The sequence below is a fragment of the Hoplias malabaricus genome, chromosome 1 (genome assembly GCF_029633855.1).
Source record: "Hoplias malabaricus isolate fHopMal1 chromosome 1, fHopMal1.hap1, whole genome shotgun sequence".
NCBI lineage: Eukaryota > Metazoa > Chordata > Actinopteri > Characiformes > Erythrinidae > Hoplias > Hoplias malabaricus.
In genome coordinates, this window is record NC_089800.1 from 6,599,155 (window position 1) to 6,620,625 (window position 21,471).

Here is a 21,471-nt window from a genome sequence, read left to right on the forward strand (position 1 = left end):
CTCCTTTGCCGAGGAGAGCTCATTAGTGAAATGGGACAGTGGTGTAAAGGCTGGAACAAATATCTGTAGACTCTCCAGCCATCACTGAGCGAGGGACCTGGGGCACAGTCTTTTTTCATGAATGAAACAAACACACCAGAGATGTTCTCGACACAAAAACAGGAAGGACCTACTGTTATGAATATAGCTGCAGGACAGAATTGGTTGATTGATGCATTATGCAGATAAATAAGCATCTAATGAGTCACTTCTACTATCCAGCACAGAGAAAAATATTCCTGCTGAGGTATATTGCCTCTTATAAAAGTTGAATTTTATTCACTCGAAGGAGTTCATTCAACACCTGCTATTTTAATATGCAGCCGCCTCAGACGGATTGGACAGCAACAATGGGCAAGCATTTTAATATCACCCTCATTACCAATGCACTTTACAAAGCAGCAGAATACTCTGCATAAACCGTGAATGTAGCTGTATGTTTAAGGGAACATGCCACTCCTTAACATTTCATCCGTTATGCCAATGATTTTAAAATCACTGAAGTGTGAAATGTAAAAAAAAAAGCCTTTGTTTCCACAGAAAAATATTAGCAAAAACAGGTCTGTTGAATTTCAGTGTGTTTTGAGCATTTCCTGTTTTCTAAATCATTTTTTTGCCCAGTTAGATACTGAGAACACTGTTTATCAGCTGTACACTTAAAAAAGAAGGTTCTACAAGGTTCTCTTTAGTAAAGAGAATGGTTCTATACAGAACTCTTAACATTTGAAGAACTTTTTACATGATTAAAGTGTTCTCTGCGTCATGAAAGAGTTCTTCAGATTGACGGAGAATGTGCTATAAATGGTTTTAACCATAAAAGAACTGTTTTTGATGTCGTATAGAACCCTCTTTTCTAAATGCTACATTATAGAATCATCTATAGGACATTCTCCATCTGAAAAACCCTTTCACGATGCAAAGAACCCTTTCATTCAAACGGAAACAGAAAGGTAACGGAAAGAGGTTGTTGTCAAGGAAAGGCGACTAATTAAATTCCTGCTACAAAGTGATGAGCAATGTTTTTATTAGTCGTTCACATTTCAGGTGTGGATCTACTGTACACACTGTATAAACTTAACTTGACCAAAAGTCATAGATAACATCAAACCCAACGTGAACTTGACAACATTTCAACCAAAACAAAAATAGGGGAAAGAAAAAAACAAAAAAAAAACAGAATGCAGTCTGCTAGGTTATTGTCCATTGACTTTAAAGTTAACCCTGAATTGTTTTTTAAAAATCCATATATGGTCTAAAAAAACACTTCACAGGGGCTTTGTATGTGATTTCTCATGAACGTAAATAAACGATAAAGCAAATACAATACATTCATTTCATCCACTGATGAAGTTAACCTCTTTCACATGAAGAATGACTGTTCGGACTGACGGTGCTGTTCAGAGGAAATAACGTGTCTCTGATCAGAAAAAGGGACTTCGTTTCTAAACGTTCATGCAGAGACGCCTTGCATCCACAGGCATGTACACAGTTGCATTCAAAGGCCATCATTTCCATTTAAGTATTAGGAATGTCATAACTGGGACCCCAATGAATCTGATTACAATTATATAATGTAAAATTACACAACACTGCTTCACAGAAACACAACTTTCTCTAAACAAGACCCCTTACTCAAGGGTCTGCCAAAATGTACTTGCTTTCTAAGTTAAATCAGAAGACTTAAAGAACCCTCCAGTGGAAATCAAGTTTTTGACCTTGTTAATGTTGTCTGAGTTAAATTAGCAATAAACTCCATGGCTGAGTATTTCTGGTCTGAAACAGCAGCATTCCATAAAGGAATCCACCATTCTGATGCTCACCAGGACCATTCTCAAAAAAAGGTGGTTTCAGACAGTGTTTCGTATGTCACAGACTCAAGGAATCAGTCCTTTCGATTGGCAGGGTCAGGCTTTCCAGGTAAGGTCAAACTGCAAGGCAGCTTCAGACGTGTGGGACTAATTGCATATTTATAGGGCTAAGTGTACTGAATTAAGGTGAAGGGTTTGACCTAATACTTAGCCATATTTTAAGGCATTAATAGATTAATTTTTATTGGAAATAACTCTTAAATATATCGTGTATTTAGGGGTTAGACTACGACTGGAGGGGAACTTTAAGAAAACTGTTAACATTTAACAGATAACTGTTAACTTAGTCACAAGTCACACTTTTGTCTGTCGTCAGAGAGTGATGTGTTGTGTCACGTAACATGGTTTTGCTTTGAGACACCTTTAAAAATTATAGTGACAGTATATGTGTTCACTCACTTTCCTGTGGAAAACATATCAGGAGAATACTGAAATATCCAGTTGTCCATTTTCCCTAGCACTTGTGTTACAGGATTTACAGTAGGCTGCTTAAATCATTTGAGTGTGCTGCGCACACACATAATTACCACATCTAAAACTTTTAAATTAGCTCAGTGTAGCTGAATCAGTAAAAAGTAAATCTAATGTGATTACATTCACTGAACTAATTTAAAAACTGAAGAAACATATTCTAGCTGATCCCTTTAAGTTCCATCCTTTTTTTGCAGTGTACGCTTACTGATGGGTTAGACAGTATATTTGCGGGCTTAAAAAAATGTTTCAAAATGTTTTCCCCACTGCTTTAGTGAATCTGCTCGCTAGAACAGCAGTTCTCTTTCAATTCAGCTTAGTTCAGTATTATCTGTGTCCCTTGAATATGGTTAGAATATGAGACGGAGACTTGTCTCCATGTATTAAACATTAATTAACTCAGTTCATTTTAATAAGAAGAATTTAATAGACATTTAACTGTGTATAATTTTTGAGTTTCCTCCCTGTGCGTAATGTTCTGGTCGAAAAAAGGTACTGCTACCTCGAGCACTGGAAGTGTACTTGAAAGTGAATAATGAAGGTGCTATTCAACATCTCCTATCAGATGATCCTCATACAAGCAAAACAGACCTTCCTCTGTTGCCTAATTATATTGGTGATCCAACCACGTCTTGTTAGGTCATCTATCTTAAAAAGGTTGCATATTAAGAGGAATTTCTAATTAGGACTCAGTATATCAGTATTTCTCAGGGGTGCCCTTTTTTCCCTGTTAGGGTAATATTACAATTACAGGTATATGTTATGACCTTCCAGTGAAGCTCTCTTGAAAATCTGATGTATGTGAGTGATGAGTGCATAAACAACATATAATTACCATGAATAGCTTATATTTTATATATATTTATATATATATGATACAAATCGTGATAGTAAAGTTCAAGGCATTCTAAAGGTGTTTTCTAACAGTATTCAAAATATAGGAGACGCCTGTGGGGGGAAAGAGATCTAACAGTATAATCCCACAGAGTAAAGTTGCTGTTGAGCTCAACCTGGATTTGTTTCATGTTGTTTTTTTTCTCTGCTTGCTGTGACTTGAGTCCAGTGCTGTGTCAGCTTTGCTATAGCTGCACATTTATAGCCCACCCTAATCACACAGGTTCACACAGCTTTCCTCTTTTTACTTCCCTTCTGTTGAATATTATGTACTTTCCTTCTTCCTCTTTAAATCACTTTCCAGCTCCCTTTACGTGTCTGTCACGTACATTCATTCTCTTTGTTCTCTCCCTCTCTCTCTTAGTACACTGCCACATTTCCCCATTCCACCAGGTACTGGACCTTTCCGTCTGGTGTGACACGTCTGGCCAGAATCCTGACCGCCTCACCGCCGCCCCAGCCTCTAGTCGCTGGTCCGTCCATGCCCCCTCCATTGGGGAATGGAGCAACATCACGCAGGAACAGTGAGGGACACTGCTCAAACCTCTGGGCAGCTGATGGGTGATTCGGTGAGAAGGGCAGGCAGGGGGCTGGAAGCCGACAAGGGTCCTCCGCACTATAGAGTGGGTGGGATAAGACAAAGCATAAGGTGACAATATGAAAGAACATCATCATCATTATCTGTAACCCTTATTCCAGTTCAGGGTCGCGGTGGGTCCAGAGCCTACCTGGAATCACTGGGCGCAAGGCGGGAATACACCCTGGAGGGGGCGCCAGTCCTTCACAGGGCCCCACACACACACACACACACACACACACACACACTCACTCACACCTACGGACTCTTTTGAGTCGCCAATCCACCTACCAACTTGTGTTTTTGGACTGTGGGAGGAAACCGGAGCACCCAGAGGAAACCCACACAGACACAGGGAGAACACACCACACTCCTCACAGACAGTCACCCGGAGGAAACCCACACAGACACAGGGAGAACACACCACACTCCTCACAGACAGTCACCCGGAGGAAACCCACAACCTCCAAGCCCCTGGAGCTGTGTGACTGCGACACTACCTGCTGCGCCACCGTGCCGTCCATGAAAGAACATGTAGCACTTTATTTTCTGTGATATTTTCTTGATCCATTGTAGATGCTTTGCTCATTTGTAATCTGTAATTTACAATCACACATAAATGTTTGGGCCTCTTTGTTTAAAAAGTATTGACTAACGTTATTGTTTACATGCTGAATATAACATTCTCGAAAAAACAGTATAAGCCCATCTCTGTTTTTTAACTAAAAATTTCTGTTTAACTCTCAAGCTGCAAGGGAAATATATTGCATGCAACTCACAACATGCAACTACACAGCATGAAGCTTTGGTAGCGTAAAGCTTACCACTGCATAAACAATATCAGCACTTCAAAGAATATAGTGAGACAGCAAAAGTTTATAAATAGTATGAGGTATAATATCATTTCAGTCTCACTTTAAAAAGTCCTAAAGACGTTTCCATGATACAATGCTGATTGTGAACAATACAAACACAACTGGCTTTTAAACACACTCACTGTTTACCTGTAGTGATGCAGAGTTCGTGACAGACCCTGAGATCCATTGTATGACGGGTGATAGAGAGCATACATTCGCTTGGGAGGTGAGCTGTTAAAAACAAATACATTTCCAAATTGAAAAACAGACTGAAATCTTCAACCTGTTTTTAGATTTTCTAAGCAAATAAAAGGCAAATGTCCCACGGATGTTAAAGTAGAAGTTATCAGAACTCTCCCCAAGCTCCACACAGGTTTACTGACACAATACTAACCCACAGCCTAATTCCTCCTCAGATTTCCGGGTGTTATAGACGCTCGCCCCACCTACACATCCATGACAACATGGCACTAAGTCTATCGGGTTGGCAGTAACTCCAGGAGGACAGGACTAAAGAAGACAGAAAATATTGATTATAATTTTCAGAAAGACACCCAAAAATATTAATGCAAACACTAAAAAATATGAAAGAGCTACTACAGACACAATTACTCATTGATAGCTACAGTAGGTAAGCATTTTTGTGGATTAACTGCTACAACCCCAAACAAAATACATTTTGTATTTTGACTTTTATTTCATTACAGACACCGTAACCCCGATATATTCCATCTATTTTTTGTCAACTTTGTTAATATGCATCCATTCCTGCGTTTCAGGCCTGCAACACATTTCAAAAACCGTTAAAATGGTAAAGTATTTACCACTCTGTAACGTTGCCGTTTCTTCCCATGGCACTAAAAAGGGTGTTATTTAGTCCTATGTGGTTTTGCATTGTCTCATTGAAAAATGCATGGACATCGCAGTAGGAGACAATGAAGGCAGGATGTGTTGCTCCAAGTTCTCAACGTACTTTCCATTTACAATAATCTGCTGACATCGCTTGTTTGAAATCACATTTATTACTGTATTTATTTATGTATTGGAATGTGTTGCAGGCCTGAAATGCAGAAACAAGATGTAAATTAAAAAAAGGAATGAAGATGACTAGACAATGCATGAAATATAATGGGTTCATAATGTCTGCAATGAAATTAAAGTCAAAGTAAATGCAGGACATTTTAAATATCTATCTATAAAAGGCTTAAGCAAATGAAAGTATTCATTTACAATTCATTGACTTCGACAAAAGCAAAATGAACATTTTATGTAAACTGTATTGCAGTTAGAAAAACAACATGTTATGTACTAGCTATAAAGTGAATAGATATTTAATGTTCTATATAGATTAAGACAGTAATTAGTTAATATATATTCATTCATTCATTCATTCATTGTCTGTAAGTGCTTATCCAGTTCGGGGTCGTGGTGAGTCCGGAGCCTTTTTGGAATCACTGGGCACAAGGCAGGAACACACCCTGGAGGGGGCACCAATCCTTCACAGAGCAACACAGTCCCAGATTCACTCACACCTCTGGACACCCTTAAATAGGCAATCCACCTACCAACGTGTTCTTTTGGACTGTGGGAGTAAATTGCGACACTACCTGCTGTGCCACCGTGTCAAAATTAATATTTTTAACTAACTTTAAAACTGAGCGCTCTGAACTGAACTGACGACAGCGCCCTGTAATGACCGATAGTCAGTGACAGATGCTGTAAATAATGTATATTTTAATATTGAAAATGTGTTTAAAAATCATATCATTGTTATAGAATATTATATATATATATATTGATAGATTTATTAAATATATATATTGATTGTACATGCATTGATTTTTCATGCAGACCTACTTATAGGAATACTGACCTACAGATCTTACATTTCTTAAATTCTTATAAACACATGAAACTGGATAACCAAGATCTAACCCAACAGATTAGTGCCCTTAGCTTGAGAAGCATGATAAACAGGGGTGAGTGAGAGCACACCGTGGTCGAGAGCATGCTCCGTGCGTGTCAGCAGTGTGTTAGAGCACGGTGTCCAAGTTTTAGCACTCATGCAGAATCTAAATGTCGGCATTATTCTGTGGTGCATTTCCCTTCTGCACAAGTCATTTGACAATAGGAGCATGACACAGCATCTCAAAACCAGCCGTAATCTCGCTGAAACATGAGCAGATAAGAATGCATCAAAGTCAGGGCCACTGCAAACATTCTATTATTCTGAAAAAGAGCTTTAGCTTGTGCCTCACACTGTAACAGAGGTTGGAGATTTGAATGTACATTTGGTTCGCCCTCAATTCCCCTATGCTTGATCAGAAAGAAGTAAGTAAAATATATTATGGGACATGCACAGATGATGTGTTGCCACTTTAAATTCACAAGCTGTAGCAATACTATCCTGTCACTGTGCCTGTGCCACCTGGCCAAACTCTAATCAACTGCAAAGTGCATCTGGAGGAACTCCTGGATTCTCTCCAAACATACTTCCATTTTCCTTCACATATATAAAAATGAACACACGACAAAACTTAAAGCAGTGCTGATTTTCAAACCCCAATGAGATGAACCAAACACTGATGTCACATCAAAAAAAATGTAGATCTTTTCTTTCTGTAAGATAACACTATACAGATTAACCTTGAATCAAATTCAAATTAGTGTAAAATATCACGTCATATTTGAGAGAAAATGCAGTCACATATTTCTCAACAGGGTTTGCAAAACATTAACAGAAATTATCACATGCTTTAGTAAACTAAGCAATAATTTCTAAGGGGTCAAGCACCAGAAAGTGCAATGACTCGCCAACGATCTCCCGTTTGTCGCCAGGAGCATGCTGTAAACACAAAGACAATTGAAGTTAACAGGTGACTGTTATCACCTGACTGGGACTGCCGGGTCACTTTCACGTCTGAGAGGACCTCATTTTCAATGCAGGTGGACGTGAAAGCACTGACCTGTGTCTCCACGATGCGCCGCTTTGATTTCCGAGACTCGGGCACCACCGTTCGTCTCTGGCAAGGCAGTGACAGGGGGCTGTGGACCAAATGACAGAAGATCATTCAATAACCTTGATGAGTTTCCTCTGCAGAGCTGAAAAGGTACGGAGAGTTAAAATAAAGAGAAAACATACAAAATAACAGTATGGCATATGGATGAGTTTTTGTTCCTAGAAAGCTAAAGGACCCAGGTTCCTAACTATTGAATTGGAATGCTGAAATTGTTTTATCCATGATATTAAAACAAAGTCTGAGTAGTTTGATGTTAATTGGAGCATTGTAGAGAACTCAAAAAGGCGGAATTCTTTTGTGATGTTAGGAACAGGTGTCGTAATGTCTATGAAAGCACAGACATACTATTTACTATCCTTAACCACCAATGTACCTCTGTGTTTGCTGAGTTGTTGATGTTTTAAACGTCTGCTTCTTTTCATCACAGCAGTGCACAGTTCTCAGTATTTAACAACTTTAAAACTTTGTTTGAAAAAGCAAAGAAATTCCCAATTAAAGACATAATTTATCTTCTGCTATTTTATATATATATTTACATAATGAGATTAAGCTTGTTGTAATATGTTTCAGCTGAGAAACAATTAATATACAATACTTTTTTTATTTTGTTTTGGGGTTTTGTTTTGTTTTTCTTTGTTAAATCTAATCTTTTGAATCCATACGAGCCTGAAGCTTTTAAGGCATACAGCATCTCGGCTCCTTACTCATACATCCGTGTTTCTGGTTCTTCTATTACAGCTCTTTGTGACTTTACCTGCACTAAAGCTCCTCTCTGCAACTGCATTTGGACACAAAGTGAGTTTAAAATAAGAATAAATTGCTGGGAGAATTGGAAGTGCGCTGAAGTAAATACAGAGCAAAATGCAAACAATGTGACACTGAAGTACAATATAAACAAACACAGAAGACTGTAGATCTCTTTTAAGATAAAAAGCCTGGCATGGCCCTTGTGCTGACCTTCTGCGATGTGTGATGCTGATGGGCTGGTCAGCAATGAGAGGCGATGAGTCAGACGACAGTGGAGGAGGAGCTCGCACTTGAAGGCCAAAAAGACACTTTTTCTTCTTGATCTCTTTCCCCGAGACAAATCTTAATGGTATATAAAAGTGCTCAGTGAGAATGTGCGCTGTTCAAGCAATAGCACAGCCCTGGGTACTGCTCTGTGTATTACATACAGTGCAATAAAATAGCAATGCATTGCGAATTTGATAAAATTATCTGGGGACTATTGCAGTTATTGTTAGACTGCTCTCATGTAAATGATAAAACCGCACCTACATTGCCTGTAATTACATAATACAGCTATTCCACTGGTGTAATTAGGACGACACACTTCTACTGAATTAGAGTAGCCCACTCATATAGAGGGTTAAAAGTAGATCCGGTGAAAATACAGCAGTGTTCATATGTTATATAAGCTTTGTCTCACCTGTCTTTGTGGGAATTTAAAGCATTGAGCAGATTGTTACAGCGATCTTGCTTGGGTGTATCTGACAACTGAGGGACAGAAAGAACACAAAGAATCTGTCACTTACATATAAAAAACTGTCAGTGGTAAAATGAATGCACTAGAACATGCATTTCAGTAAAAATAGGTCATATTTAGTAACAGAGAAAGAAATATGAGACGATCAAATGATTAACAACACCGCTGTTCAACCTCATAGAATGCAGAGTTTGTGCTATATTTAATTGTGTCTTATCCTCAGGGCTGGTTGGATTAGCATGTCTCTATATACAAGATTTTCCTCCTACCGTGCCCAACAGCAAAGAATCCCAGTTCTCATTCGCGAAGGACATTATTTCGTGATCGAAATCAAAGTATTTCCTCTTGCAGCACAGAGACAGATGATACAGCACTAAATGGGCCAAATCTACCCTGAAAGGATGGGGGGGGGGAAATCACAAAGAAACATCACATACAAAAGCTGTTAGCATCAAAAATCTTTTTTTTTTTTTAGTTCACTGAAGATGGTAAACAGAAAGATGGTCTTACCAGGTCATAGGCAGTCTCTGAATGGTCTCAGCACCATTTGTACAAACCGAGCACTGGAACTGATAAAACCTTAAAAGGAAATTGAAAAGAGGTTTGCATGTAAAATCAGTAGTGCAGCACCGGGCTTTAGTTTAATGCCTCCAATATCCTCACCTGTCTCCATAAAGCAAAGGTTTGGTCAGGCACTGGGTGCAAGCTTCATGAAACCACTGTCCACAACTGTTGCACTGCAACATCTTCAAGTTCCACCTAACAAACAAATTGGATTACTGGAGCAGACAAACTGAACAAATTGTGTAATCTATCAATCGCCAAAGTACTTAGACTTACCCAGTTCTTTTCAGAGCCATATACACATTCAAATTCAATGAGTAAATTCTGCATTTATATCTTGCAACTCCTAAAGGTACTCTTAAATACCTTTATGATCTTAATTAAAAGACAATAATACTACTGAGTATCCAAAAAAAATATCTATCAATCAGTATACATTAAGTAAGCAGCCAGAAGGTATTAAGAAAGATATAACTCAGAAATGGTTTCAAAACTAAGGCAACCAGTATCCAGCCCTGATTTATAAAGATACTTTCTGTAGATTTTTATGCAAATCATTATACACACTACCAGCCAAAGGTTTGGATTTTTGATTGAACTTTGTGGATTCTGTGCCTATCAGGAGTGTTACAAGGTTATGTTGGCCTCAACATCTATTTAGCATAATGTTTCATAAGGCCTTTGTCATTATTGACAAAAAACAAGATATTGTAAATTTGTAAATTAGCTCAGCTAACACTGGAAGTTTAACAAGCTCCAATAAGGCATACATAATTAATATTATCCTATATTTTTAGAATGATATACCCTGCAGAAATAAGGTTACTCTTATCTTCATCGGTGGCTATTAGACGAGGCTCGTTTTGCATATTTGCAGAGATCAGAATTGTAAATGTCAAGAGCCCCCCCCACCCCCCCCCCCCCCCCCAATTCTGTAACCAGGCATGTCCAAAATTTTGACTGGTAATGTGTTTACATACATTCCCAATCTAAAGCAATACTCAAATGTTTTGAAAGCAATGCTTATAGGCTGTTTGACTTACTCTCCTGGTCCGGCACAGTAGCAGTAACACTGTTGCTGGTTGGTCAGGTGCTGGGGATCCCAGTCTAAAGACGACAGCTGATAGGGCAGCCTCAGTTTCATTAACTGCATGAGTCGGGCAAAACGCCCTCGTTTTAAGGCTCCCCCTCTCTAGGATGAAACACAGCCCTGTCAGTTCCATGCATCACATCTCTCAACCTCACCCCACCACCCCCTGTCATGTAAGCACATTTAATAGAGATCTTATTTGAAGATTGGAGTTGGGAAAAGAACAGCTGAAAGGGAAAGTCATTATATTTTCCGTACTGAGGTCAGACGAAAAGATTTCTATCGTCAAATGGGGTTGTCAGCCGGGGTGTAAAGCGCGAGCATTGACGGACAGATTAAAGAACAAGCCCATTTAGTGCGGCAGACTCCCAGCCATCACCTGCAGAGCACTGCTACCTAATAAACACACAGCCCAGCATAAGTAATTCATGGACATTCACAAAGAGTCACACTATAAGTCGAAATTTCAGTTGGAGCATATTCACCGAAATGCCTCCTTACAATTCTCTTCCAATCGTAACTGTTTTCAATCCAGAGCCATTGTGTACGGGCTGCTTTGTGTTCATTGGACAGGTGCATACTCCATATTTGCTAGTTCCGAACATATGGCTGTAGTTAGGCGTGTGTTAAAAAGGACTACATTTTGTAATTAGTAGCTCAATGTAATTTAATTAAAGACCCAAACGCAATGATGGCAAGATGTAAGGAGGGATTTTTAACAAAAAATGTAGGAAAGAGGTTTACTAGAGACTGTTAATCCAGAACTATAAAATGTACCTCTTAGGTGAATGGACCTGTTTAAATGGACAATGAGTGTACATTACTAGTATGTCTTCTAAATTGTGTAGCAAAGCGTCATATATTGCATATACCTTGGTTGCAACAGCAAAAACACACTGGCGGCAGATCCAGGAGTTGCTGTCAACCTCAGGTTCAATGGTTGGTGTATGGCACTGCAGATGATAACCTGAAATAAAAAAGAATACCGTTTACAGAGCTGTTATTTAATACCGAAGTATACCCTGTATAGTCTTAAATGATTTAAAAACCACTGAATATTTAAAGAGGCGCTTTGTAGGAATAAATATGTATGTTATATTCTTTAAAGGTTCATCAATGTTGATGATAATGTAAGGGCAATATTTAGTATATATGTATTTTTACTGCCACAGCCAAATTTTAACATCTAAAAAATGTTTAAAAAATTTAAACATAAAAATGTAGAAATCTACATAGGAATGTCAACATTAAACAATATTTTGTGTTTAAATTTTAAATGAACATAAAGGGGAAGCTTCTTCACAATTTTAAACATAAACAATTTCTGTATAATTAATATGAAACATGCTTTTCTAGAGATTCAAGACTTATTCACACTGGTGTCCAAAGCTTTTATCAGCTCCCTCACAGAAAGCTATTATATGAAATGGTTAGTAATATACTGCTGAATGCCTGGGACCTCCTTTTATGATTTTTTAGGAAATCATTCATGCTGGAGAGAGATATGCTTGGTCCCTTCAAGACAAAACAGTTGCCAAGAAGAATTTTAGAATGATAGCAAATAATTTTTATTAAAAACGGAACTACTTAGATATTTTGAAAAAAATCCCCCTTTGAAAACAATTGGTAACTTGACAAAATACATAGTCATTTGAAATCCATTAGTGTTCATGTATCCACTCTTATTTCATGTGAAATCAATGGTGTAGAGCAGTACATAAGATGTACACAATGTACCAAAAACATGGTTAAAGTTTTAAAACAGTTAAAGATTGAAATTTCACATACTCAACCGAATAGGCCACACATTATGACGACTAATTAATTTCCTGCACCCAGTCTTTATCCTTAGAAATCACATAATAAATATTAAATATCACTTTTTGTGTGCAATGTTCTTTTAATTAAAAAAAATGTATGTCCGCTTGTTTGCTCACCGTGGCGGCATTTTAGACAGTTTATAAGAGGCTCTTTAAGTGGTGGACCGTCACAGATACAACAAACTTCCTCTCCACTGGCGGAGACTAATGGGTAAACAGAGAAAGAGGGAGAAGAGGGAAGAAAAAAAATTTATGATTTCCTTTTTTTTCCTTTCTTTATAATAATATGTGCTGATATAAAAGTATACTATAAATATAATAGTAAATGTAGTCTATTACTTTTTTATAGACTTGACAATGTTATTATATAACACTTTAAAATGATAATCGAATGCCCCCTAAAGGAATTATCTGAAAATATGTCTTTATTAATTAGGTAAAATCACTCTGAATGGACAATGCTTTGTCTATCTGTACTTTCATATTCAACTATAACAACTTATCACACACCATCATCATGATCTGACTTTGTCACATTCCTGAAGCAATTACACTCTCTTCGAGAAAGTAGAAATAATGCTAATCACTTTCCCTTTTGTTGCTCTCAAGGCAATTTACCTCGGTGCACACTAGCGGAAAATGTATATTCTGAATATTTTCTTGACAAATTAACTTGTCAAAAATCTTTTAATAAATCTTGTTGGCATTGAGAATGTACTTTGCAGCACGAAATACTGTTGTTGGGATTTCAATCTGGTAATATTTCAGAAACGGATTGCAACACAAAGAAAACCTTTATCACAGAATGAGATAGGTTAAAACTGAATTACTTACATGAATGAATGTCTTTCCTGAGGACCCAAAACTCTGAATTATCCTCAAATCTGACCAAGCAACACTGCTTGACAACATCTACCTGAAGAGCAAAAGTTTCATTAATTTTGTGTGCTATATGAAACGTATGGGACATTAAAAAAACACTCGTGTTTGATTTTATAAAATGTCAGGAGGCAGACTGTTACTGTGGAGAACAGGGCACAACCTTAACCCTAAAAATATTTGACAAATCATTAAATACGTATGGAAGGAACATGCATACTTTTAATACATGCGACCTACAAATATCAGCTACAAATGTTTTTTTTTTTTTTAGAACCACCCATTTATGAACAGTTCAGCACAAAGTGTCAATAAAGGTTATATCTAACCCCACAAGTGACATAACCCCACATACGGAGGCGCAAGTTGTAACAGCCACTAAAGTTTGGCAAAATGATACAAAGCACAGATAATTCAATAAAATTAAATATTTTTTTCTGAATCAGACCATATATATATATATAGTACAAATCGCAAATAGTTGTGATAAATGTAGCAATTTATGCAAATTAAACACATAGTTTTAGGTATGTTTTTTAATTTACATCCCTTTATTGGATGCTATTGGTTCCCACATTGTTTATTTACAGTTGTAATGATGTAACTGTAAGACAAACCACATCAAATAGAATTCGTCTCTTTGAAGAATTTGACTTCAAAATATTGCTTTACAGACAAGGGATTTGAATAATGTAGGTTTAATCACTCAGAATCACATATTAAACCTCAGAGGACAAGATTATATTCCCTGGAGAGTTTGAGTGGTCAACAAAATTTTAAAGACTATATTGGTACATCTTTCAGGAGCGTAGTGATAACTCCAGGACATTTATAAGTAACTTGATGATTTTGGGCAGAAGACTCCCTACATTTCCAAGGTTTCCAGAATGTGTGGGAATTCAGAATGTAGTGTAAGTACATATTGCAACTGAGCTTTTTCCTAATCCTCGCCCTAACATTAGTTAAAAAGAGTGACTAAAGACAAACTTGAATCTAAAGTAAAAAAGATTTTACAAAATCATAACCACACAGATACAGACAAGAGCACAAAACTCACTCTTTTTACGTTGCCCAGGTACAAGAGTCCATCACTCCACCGGGCTAAAACATCTTCTCCCTCACTGACTACCCCCATCCTGAACAAGAAGTGGAAGACACAGTTTGAGGAAGTGTGGAGTAAAGAGGGGAGAAGTCGGGGGAAAGGGGGGTTAAAAGTGCAGGGATAAGCCCCGAGGGCCTCGCCAGGGAGAGAGGGGGGGACATAAAGGGTTAAATTCACACTCAGTGCATAGCGACAGTATACAGTACAGCGCTTTGAATGATGAGAGACTGAGGCATTAGCACTGAGGCGGTGTGTTCACTCCAATGCAGAGCCCCATTAGAGAGCACTCAGCTCTCAGGCCCATTAACACGTACCACGTACGGAGATGAATAAGTGAAAAATTAAATTTAGGAGGACGATTAAAGATTTGAAAGCGTTTAGATAGAAATTATATTGGCTGCTGTGTTTGTACGTGTGATGGAAACCCAGAAATAGATTAAAAATGGTTTTCAAAAGACAGAAAAGAGAGAGAAAAGGAGAGAGACGAGAAAAGAGCTCTCGGCGTTTACCTGTAAAGTCGTACTCTTCTCTGCTGGGGTCACAGAGACTGGTGTTCGAGCTTGACATGAAAATGTCCGACCTCCTGTGTGTTGTTCGTGTTTTTAAGCTCTTTTCTCTCTCTCTCTTATTCTTTCTTTCTCTTCTTTTTCTCGGCGCCTCAGATTAACACTAACGGTCACTCTCTCTCCACTAGAATATGGATGGGTGCTCGAGCGTGTGAGCGCGCGCGCGCGCGCGTCTCGTTGATAACGGTCAGTCAGTCAAGTCGTCGGTTTTGTCAGTCCGTCCGTCTGTCCGTCTCTCCGCCGACGCCGTTTTTCATCATGTTCCTGTCCTTTCCTTTTTTCTCTCTCCCTCTATTCTTTCTCTCCCGCTTTGCTAGCGTTGTTAAAACGTGTTCGTCAGCGGGGCTTGAGAGAAACGAGCCGACAGAGACGCCATCATCATCAACATCATCTCTTTTTTTCTTTCTGTCAGTCTTCCCTCTCCCTCTTTTTTTTCTGCTTCTCTTTTTCTTCTTTCCCTGTTTCTCTGTGTGCTCTCGTTCTCTCTCTCTCTCTCTCTCTCTCTCTTTCTGTTCTCTCTGTCTCTCTCTCGACTTGTTGTGACGCAGACATAAAACACAGAGCAGTGGAGAGTGGGAGGGAGAGATAAGGCGGGTTTTGCTCGGTCTGTTGAGGAGGGGTTTGTGTGTGAAACACCTTCACATCTGTAAAAGCCGACAGTGACCGACAGCCATGCACCACCACCATGTTTCTATGTGTGTGTGTGTGACTGCTAACCGGCGCCTGAACTGAAGTTTTGTGGCCGCTGGGCTAACTGCCCTGGCCGGAGTGAGCAAAGTTTCAACCCTCTCTCCGCACGCCCACTTGGCATTACCTAGGTGTTGATGCTGCTAGTGGGTCACTTGGAATGGCCCAACTTTACATTTTACATTTAACATGCAGGTCAAAGGTTTCAAGTTTTGAGCCAGTCATAGAATCCATGTTTAAGGCAATATATCAGTAAAACAAATCACATTTTCCTTCTTTTGTAAACATGTCAAACCACACAGTGAAATTCAGCATTTCAATGTAGACTTCGCTGCCAGTTTGTATAACGTTTCATCATTTTATTTTTCATGTTTTTCATTAATTTTCTCCAAGTTCTGAGTGCTCTGCTAAATTGTCATGGCTGTGGGCTAATCACTGTGGCAAAAGAAAAGGGAGTTTCAAACCTCCCACACTTTCACTATACAATTTTAGTCCGGATTCTCAGTATCATATCCCAGTTAGTGGCCTCTAGTCTGCAGGTTTTTGTTTTGGTTTCGCTGATATGTTTTACATGACTGAGCTGCACCCATTAAACTGCACACATTGCAGATTTTCCTTCTTTGTGTTTTGGTACCAACACTTTTTGTTTTACTTGCATACCCCCAAGTCAGTCTGTCGGCGTCCATCAAAAAATACATACAGTAAATACAATATTGTGGTGGTGTGCATGTAATTACGATGTTTCCAACAGGACTCTTTCAGGTCGCTCTCCAGTGAAAAACATGTACTTCTATTGTTGTCGATTTTTAGTTTACTGTATCTTTTAAACACAGTAACTGTCCTTCACATTGTTTGAAAATGTTATGACGCATGGACCAATAGAAATGCTCCCAAATTACTTGAACTTAAATGTTTTCACATTGACTTCCATTGAAAGTTATGTTAGGAAGGTAAATTAGCATTTTGGAGATATATGTTTTCCATTGGACAGTGACGATATGAAATAATTTTTTTGTTGCCTGTAGTATTACACACTTATTATGTTTCACATTCACAACACACAGAATTGTGTTTTATAAGTCCTTCTTCACTGTTCACCAGGGCAAATGCAGTGAATGTTGGAAACTGCAGAGACAGCAAGCTAATATACCTTCCTTTTTTTTTTTATTGTCTGTACTCTAGTAATGGGACTGTAAGTTTGCCAAAGTTTGTGTAAGTTGACAGGTTTGGCTTCAGTTTAGCAGCATCTTTCAATTTATGTAGTGTTTGATCCCATCATTTAGTGTATGTTGCAATTAGTTTAGTCTCAATTAAGACATTAGCAAACATCAGTTGGACAGTGCAAGATCTCCAGTGTTTTGAAAATTTGCTCAAACTAAAGATTTGTGCAGTTCACCCAATTAGTTCATGCTGATGTTGGGTCATTTGGAATGGCTTAAGTTTCATTGTGTTCGTATAACATTCATAGCTTCTGATTACAATGTTTAGCTAGCCACAGTAGCCATACTGTTCCTGAATGCTACCTATTTCACTGTCATTTATGTTTTCTCAATTTGTAAACATGAAATGCTCTACATAATGAGATTCAAATTCTGTGTTCCAACTTCCACAAACACACAATAAGTATGATTTACTATTCTTGCTGCAGTTATCCCTGCTGGAAAAATTAGCTTAGACCTGCATATCTTGGTGTCAGCAGAACAATATTGTGTTATGGATACTGCTATACTGGTTAACCAGCATGCCTCTGACTGTTGACCAACTAAATCAACATGCTGATCAAAACTGGTCTTTTAGCTGTTAGTCAGAATAGCCAAATAAATAAATAAATAAATAAATAAGAATGTATTCAGAACAGCCATGCTATAAAAAGACAAACAAATATATAAATATACCCAAAGTAAATACATCTATTAGCATCACAATATCTACACTTTCAGTAGGTTATCAGACAATAATAACATAACAAGCCCCTGCTAGTGAAATTTGATTTGTGCTAATATGCTGGCCTTAATGATAAACCCTGGAAGTTCTTCAGATTTATTTAATAAAATATTAATCTCTTCTGAATGTACTCAATTTCAGTTGGTTACTAGCCAAACTCAGCTCAACTCAGTTTCAGATGGTGACTAGCCAAAATAGCTGCACCAAATGCTAACCACTTTGCTGTGTTTGAGCCTCTCGTTTTACAGCTTTATTAATAGTAGTAGAACAGTACTTACTAGCTACTATACCATCACAATGTGACCAGAATTTGACTTTATTAACATGACACGCAAGCCTCTCTTAATTAAATTCCAATGATGCTAATATGTTGGCATCAAAGCTAATTTATGGAAATGAATGTATCTAGTTAATACTGAGACTACATGTATGATCACCGCTTATACAACACTAGAGTCACTAGTGTTTATTAACTGTTTATTAACTTAAAAGCTTATTGCAGTTTTAAAGCTTTATGCATGTGGTAAACACACACACACACACACACACAGTTGTTTTGCAGTTCTGCTATTCATGTTGTGTTCAAAATGGCCTCTGGCAGGTTTAGGAAAGCAGAAGTGTCAGTTCCTTGATAGCACACCAGAGGGCAAGCACACCACACTTACTCAAAATGAAAGGATAGAGAAAAAGAATGTACTGTCTGTACCACAGCAAATCATCTGGATTTCCATTCTGCATTTAATGTATGTCTGTTTAATTATTCTGAATTCCTGTTCTGTATTTTTAATAATGACTATGAATCACTGTGCATATTGTTGACCTATTTAGACCAGGGGTGACCACTGTCTAAATAGGGTGTTTAATGTTTTTTGCTTATAAATGTGAGGTGAATATTGTTACAGCTTTGGACCTATATGTAGATCTGAAAGAAATTGGTTACACTGACTCAAGGGCTTATAAAGCAGGTTCGCAGCATGTGTTCTTTTCTGTGTTGATCTATACAATATCCAAGGCCTTTTAACATTTTTGTTACAAGGTCGGCATTCCCTGCAGCCCCTAAACTGAACTCAAGGATTAGTTCATTTCTGAGTAATCACCCCAACTCAGAAACATAAAACCCATCAAAAAATTCAGCTTCACTTAGAGACTGAGACATGAAATGAAGTATGGCCAGATTGCCTGCCTTCTTATTTGCTTACAGTTGTTGGGTATTTTCTTTTCAACAAGCCCCACCTCCTCTTCTATGACTGGCTAAAGGTCTACACTCATAAGCATAAGCATCTCAATAATTATAAATCTATTACAATAGTTTAATTATTACTGAAAATGTAGTTGAAAACAAAATAATATAGATTCATTCATTCATTCATTACCTATAAGCGCTTATCCAGTTCAGGGTCGCAGTAGGTCCAGAGCCTACCTGGAATCATTGGGCGCAAGGCAGGAATACACCCTGGAGGGGGCGCCAGTCCTTCACAGGGCAACACAGACACACTCACACATTCACTCACACACTCACACCTACGGACACTTTCGAGTCGCCAATCTACCTACCAACGTGTGTTTTTGGACTGTGGGAGGAAACCGGAGCACTCGGAGGAAACCCACACAGACACAGGGAGAACACACCACACTCCTCACAGACAAGTCACTCGGAGCAGGAATCGAATCCACAACCTCCAGGAGTTGTGTGACTGCGACACTACCTGCTGCGCCACGTGCCGCCCTAAATATATATATATATATTTTTGAGAATTATTGCTAATTTTCACAGGGGATATGTATGAAACTATTATAAAGGTTATATGTACATTGCAGAAAACGTTAGAATGAAAATAGATACATAAATAAATAAACAGACATACATACATATAAGGAAAGATAAAATGATACTTTCAGACAAATTCAGCTACTCTGTGTGGAGAAAAAGAAAGCAGTGGTCGGCTTCATGTGTCTCAGAGGAAGTTCATGTTAGCCCTCAACCTCCCGGGAATGGTGTCATTGTGTGTGTGTTACTGTGGGAGAATAGCTGGATGGTCTGGAATTGACGATGACTAAATATTTGTGGGAAAATTAATCAAGAAAGCTTTGTGCACAGCAAATACACCAGTGTTTAACCAACAGTATTAGTGTTAAATTAACATTGAGGGTTGATGAGTGTTACTTTTTACACTCACAGTGTTAACACTAATCGTGTTTATTTAACACTGGTGAATTTGCAGTGGGATGAATATATAATAAAAACAGTTTTCAATGTAATAAACTGTAAAATGCCCCCAGGTCCAAGTGTATGAATGACTTATTTAATGAATGAATGAATGATATATTTTCTCTTCAGACACAATGAGGTATAATTCTGGGACCACTTATGCCTAGTTAATTTGGGTGAACAAAAGATCAAAAGGTGTTGTATACATTTCTAGAGGAGGACTGCTGTTTTTGGAGTCCAAGCCACTTTGTTTCCCGTTTGCAGAACAAAGGTTAACAAACCCCAGATTTTTTTTCCAGTGCACAAACAGACCAGAGAACTAACATACCATACATTCCCTGTATTTTACAAAAAAAAATGTATTGGACTGAAATTGTGTATCGTTGGAATAAGATACTGTACAGGCCATTGTTGTTCACTAAAGTTAGAAACCTTTAAATGTAAAGGTACACCGATAGTTTTAAAATCATCTGTGTTCCCTAAAGACACATTTTAATTGCTGCTCCTGAAGAAGAGGTGTGAATATTTGTCAGAATTTATTAGAGAACTGTGTAAAACATTCACTCATTCATTATCTGTAACCCTTATCCAGTTCAGGGTCGCGGTGGGTTCAGAGCCTACCTGGAATCATTGGGCGCAAGATGGGAATACACCCTGGAGGGGGCGCCAGTCCTTCACAGGGCAACACACACACACACACACACACACACCTATGGGCACTTTTGAGTCGCCAATCCACCTACCAATGTGTGTTTTTTGGACTGTGGGAGGAAACCGGAGCACCCGGAAGAAACCCACGCAGACACAGGGAGAACACACCACACTCCTCACAGACAGTCACCCGGAGGAAACCCACGCAGACAAACAGGGAGAACACACCACACTCCTCACAGACAGTCACCCGGAGGAAACCCACGCAGACACAGGGAGAACACACCACACTCCTCACAGACAGTCACCCGGAGGAAACCCACGCAGACACAGGGAGAACACACCACACTCCTCACAGACAGTCACCCGGAGGAAACCCACGCAGACACAGGGAGAACACACCACACTCCTCACAGACAGTCACCCGGAGGAAACCCACGCAGACACAGGGAGAACACATCACACTCCTCACAGACAGGCCCCTGGAGCTGTGTGACTGCGACACCTACCTGCTGCACCACCGTGCCACCCTCTGTGTAAAACAAAACAACCAAATATAAGCCCTGCAGATGAAACTTAAAACTCTACAATTAACAAAAATTGTGGTACAATTATATCCCCTAAATTACTGAATATGTCCCTTTGTGTATACTCCCACAGTAACAGCAAAATATTTCACCACGGTGATAGTTTTTTCTGAGAGTGTATTCAGCATCTTTAAATTGTGGGACCGCGTTAAAGATTAAC

At 38.6% G+C, this 21,471-nt stretch overlaps 1 protein-coding gene across 2 annotated transcripts in view; it reads right to left on the reverse strand.

The window, feature by feature from the left end:
* Positions 1-1,056: 1,056 nt before the first annotated feature.
* The window catches only part of phf1 (PHD finger protein 1), a 34,185-nt gene continuing 13,770 nt past the window's right edge, over positions 1,057-21,471 (reverse strand). Inside the window, exons 1-15 of one of the 2 annotated variants that reach the window (XM_066645040.1) lie at positions 15,177-15,746; positions 14,623-14,701; positions 13,521-13,602; positions 12,804-12,890; positions 11,739-11,833; positions 10,820-10,968; positions 9,876-9,971; positions 9,723-9,791; positions 9,482-9,605; positions 9,156-9,223; positions 8,684-8,815; positions 7,673-7,751; positions 5,101-5,216; positions 4,854-4,937; positions 1,057-3,888 (exon numbers count right to left, since the gene is read on the reverse strand). In XM_066645040.1, the coding sequence (XP_066501137.1) occupies positions 3,633-3,888; positions 4,854-4,937; positions 5,101-5,216; positions 7,673-7,751; positions 8,684-8,815; positions 9,156-9,223; positions 9,482-9,605; positions 9,723-9,791; positions 9,876-9,971; positions 10,820-10,968; positions 11,739-11,833; positions 12,804-12,890; positions 13,521-13,602; positions 14,623-14,700 (1,515 nt within the window). In that variant the 5' untranslated portion in view covers position 14,701; positions 15,177-15,746 and the 3' untranslated portion in view covers positions 1,057-3,632. Of the gene's footprint in view, positions 3,889-4,853; positions 4,938-5,100; positions 5,217-7,672; positions 7,752-8,683; positions 8,816-9,155; positions 9,224-9,481; positions 9,606-9,722; positions 9,792-9,875; positions 9,972-10,819; positions 10,969-11,738; positions 11,834-12,803; positions 12,891-13,520; positions 13,603-14,622; positions 14,702-15,176; positions 15,747-21,471 lie in introns of those variants that run through there. The other variant, XM_066645041.1, reaches the window with a different exon arrangement.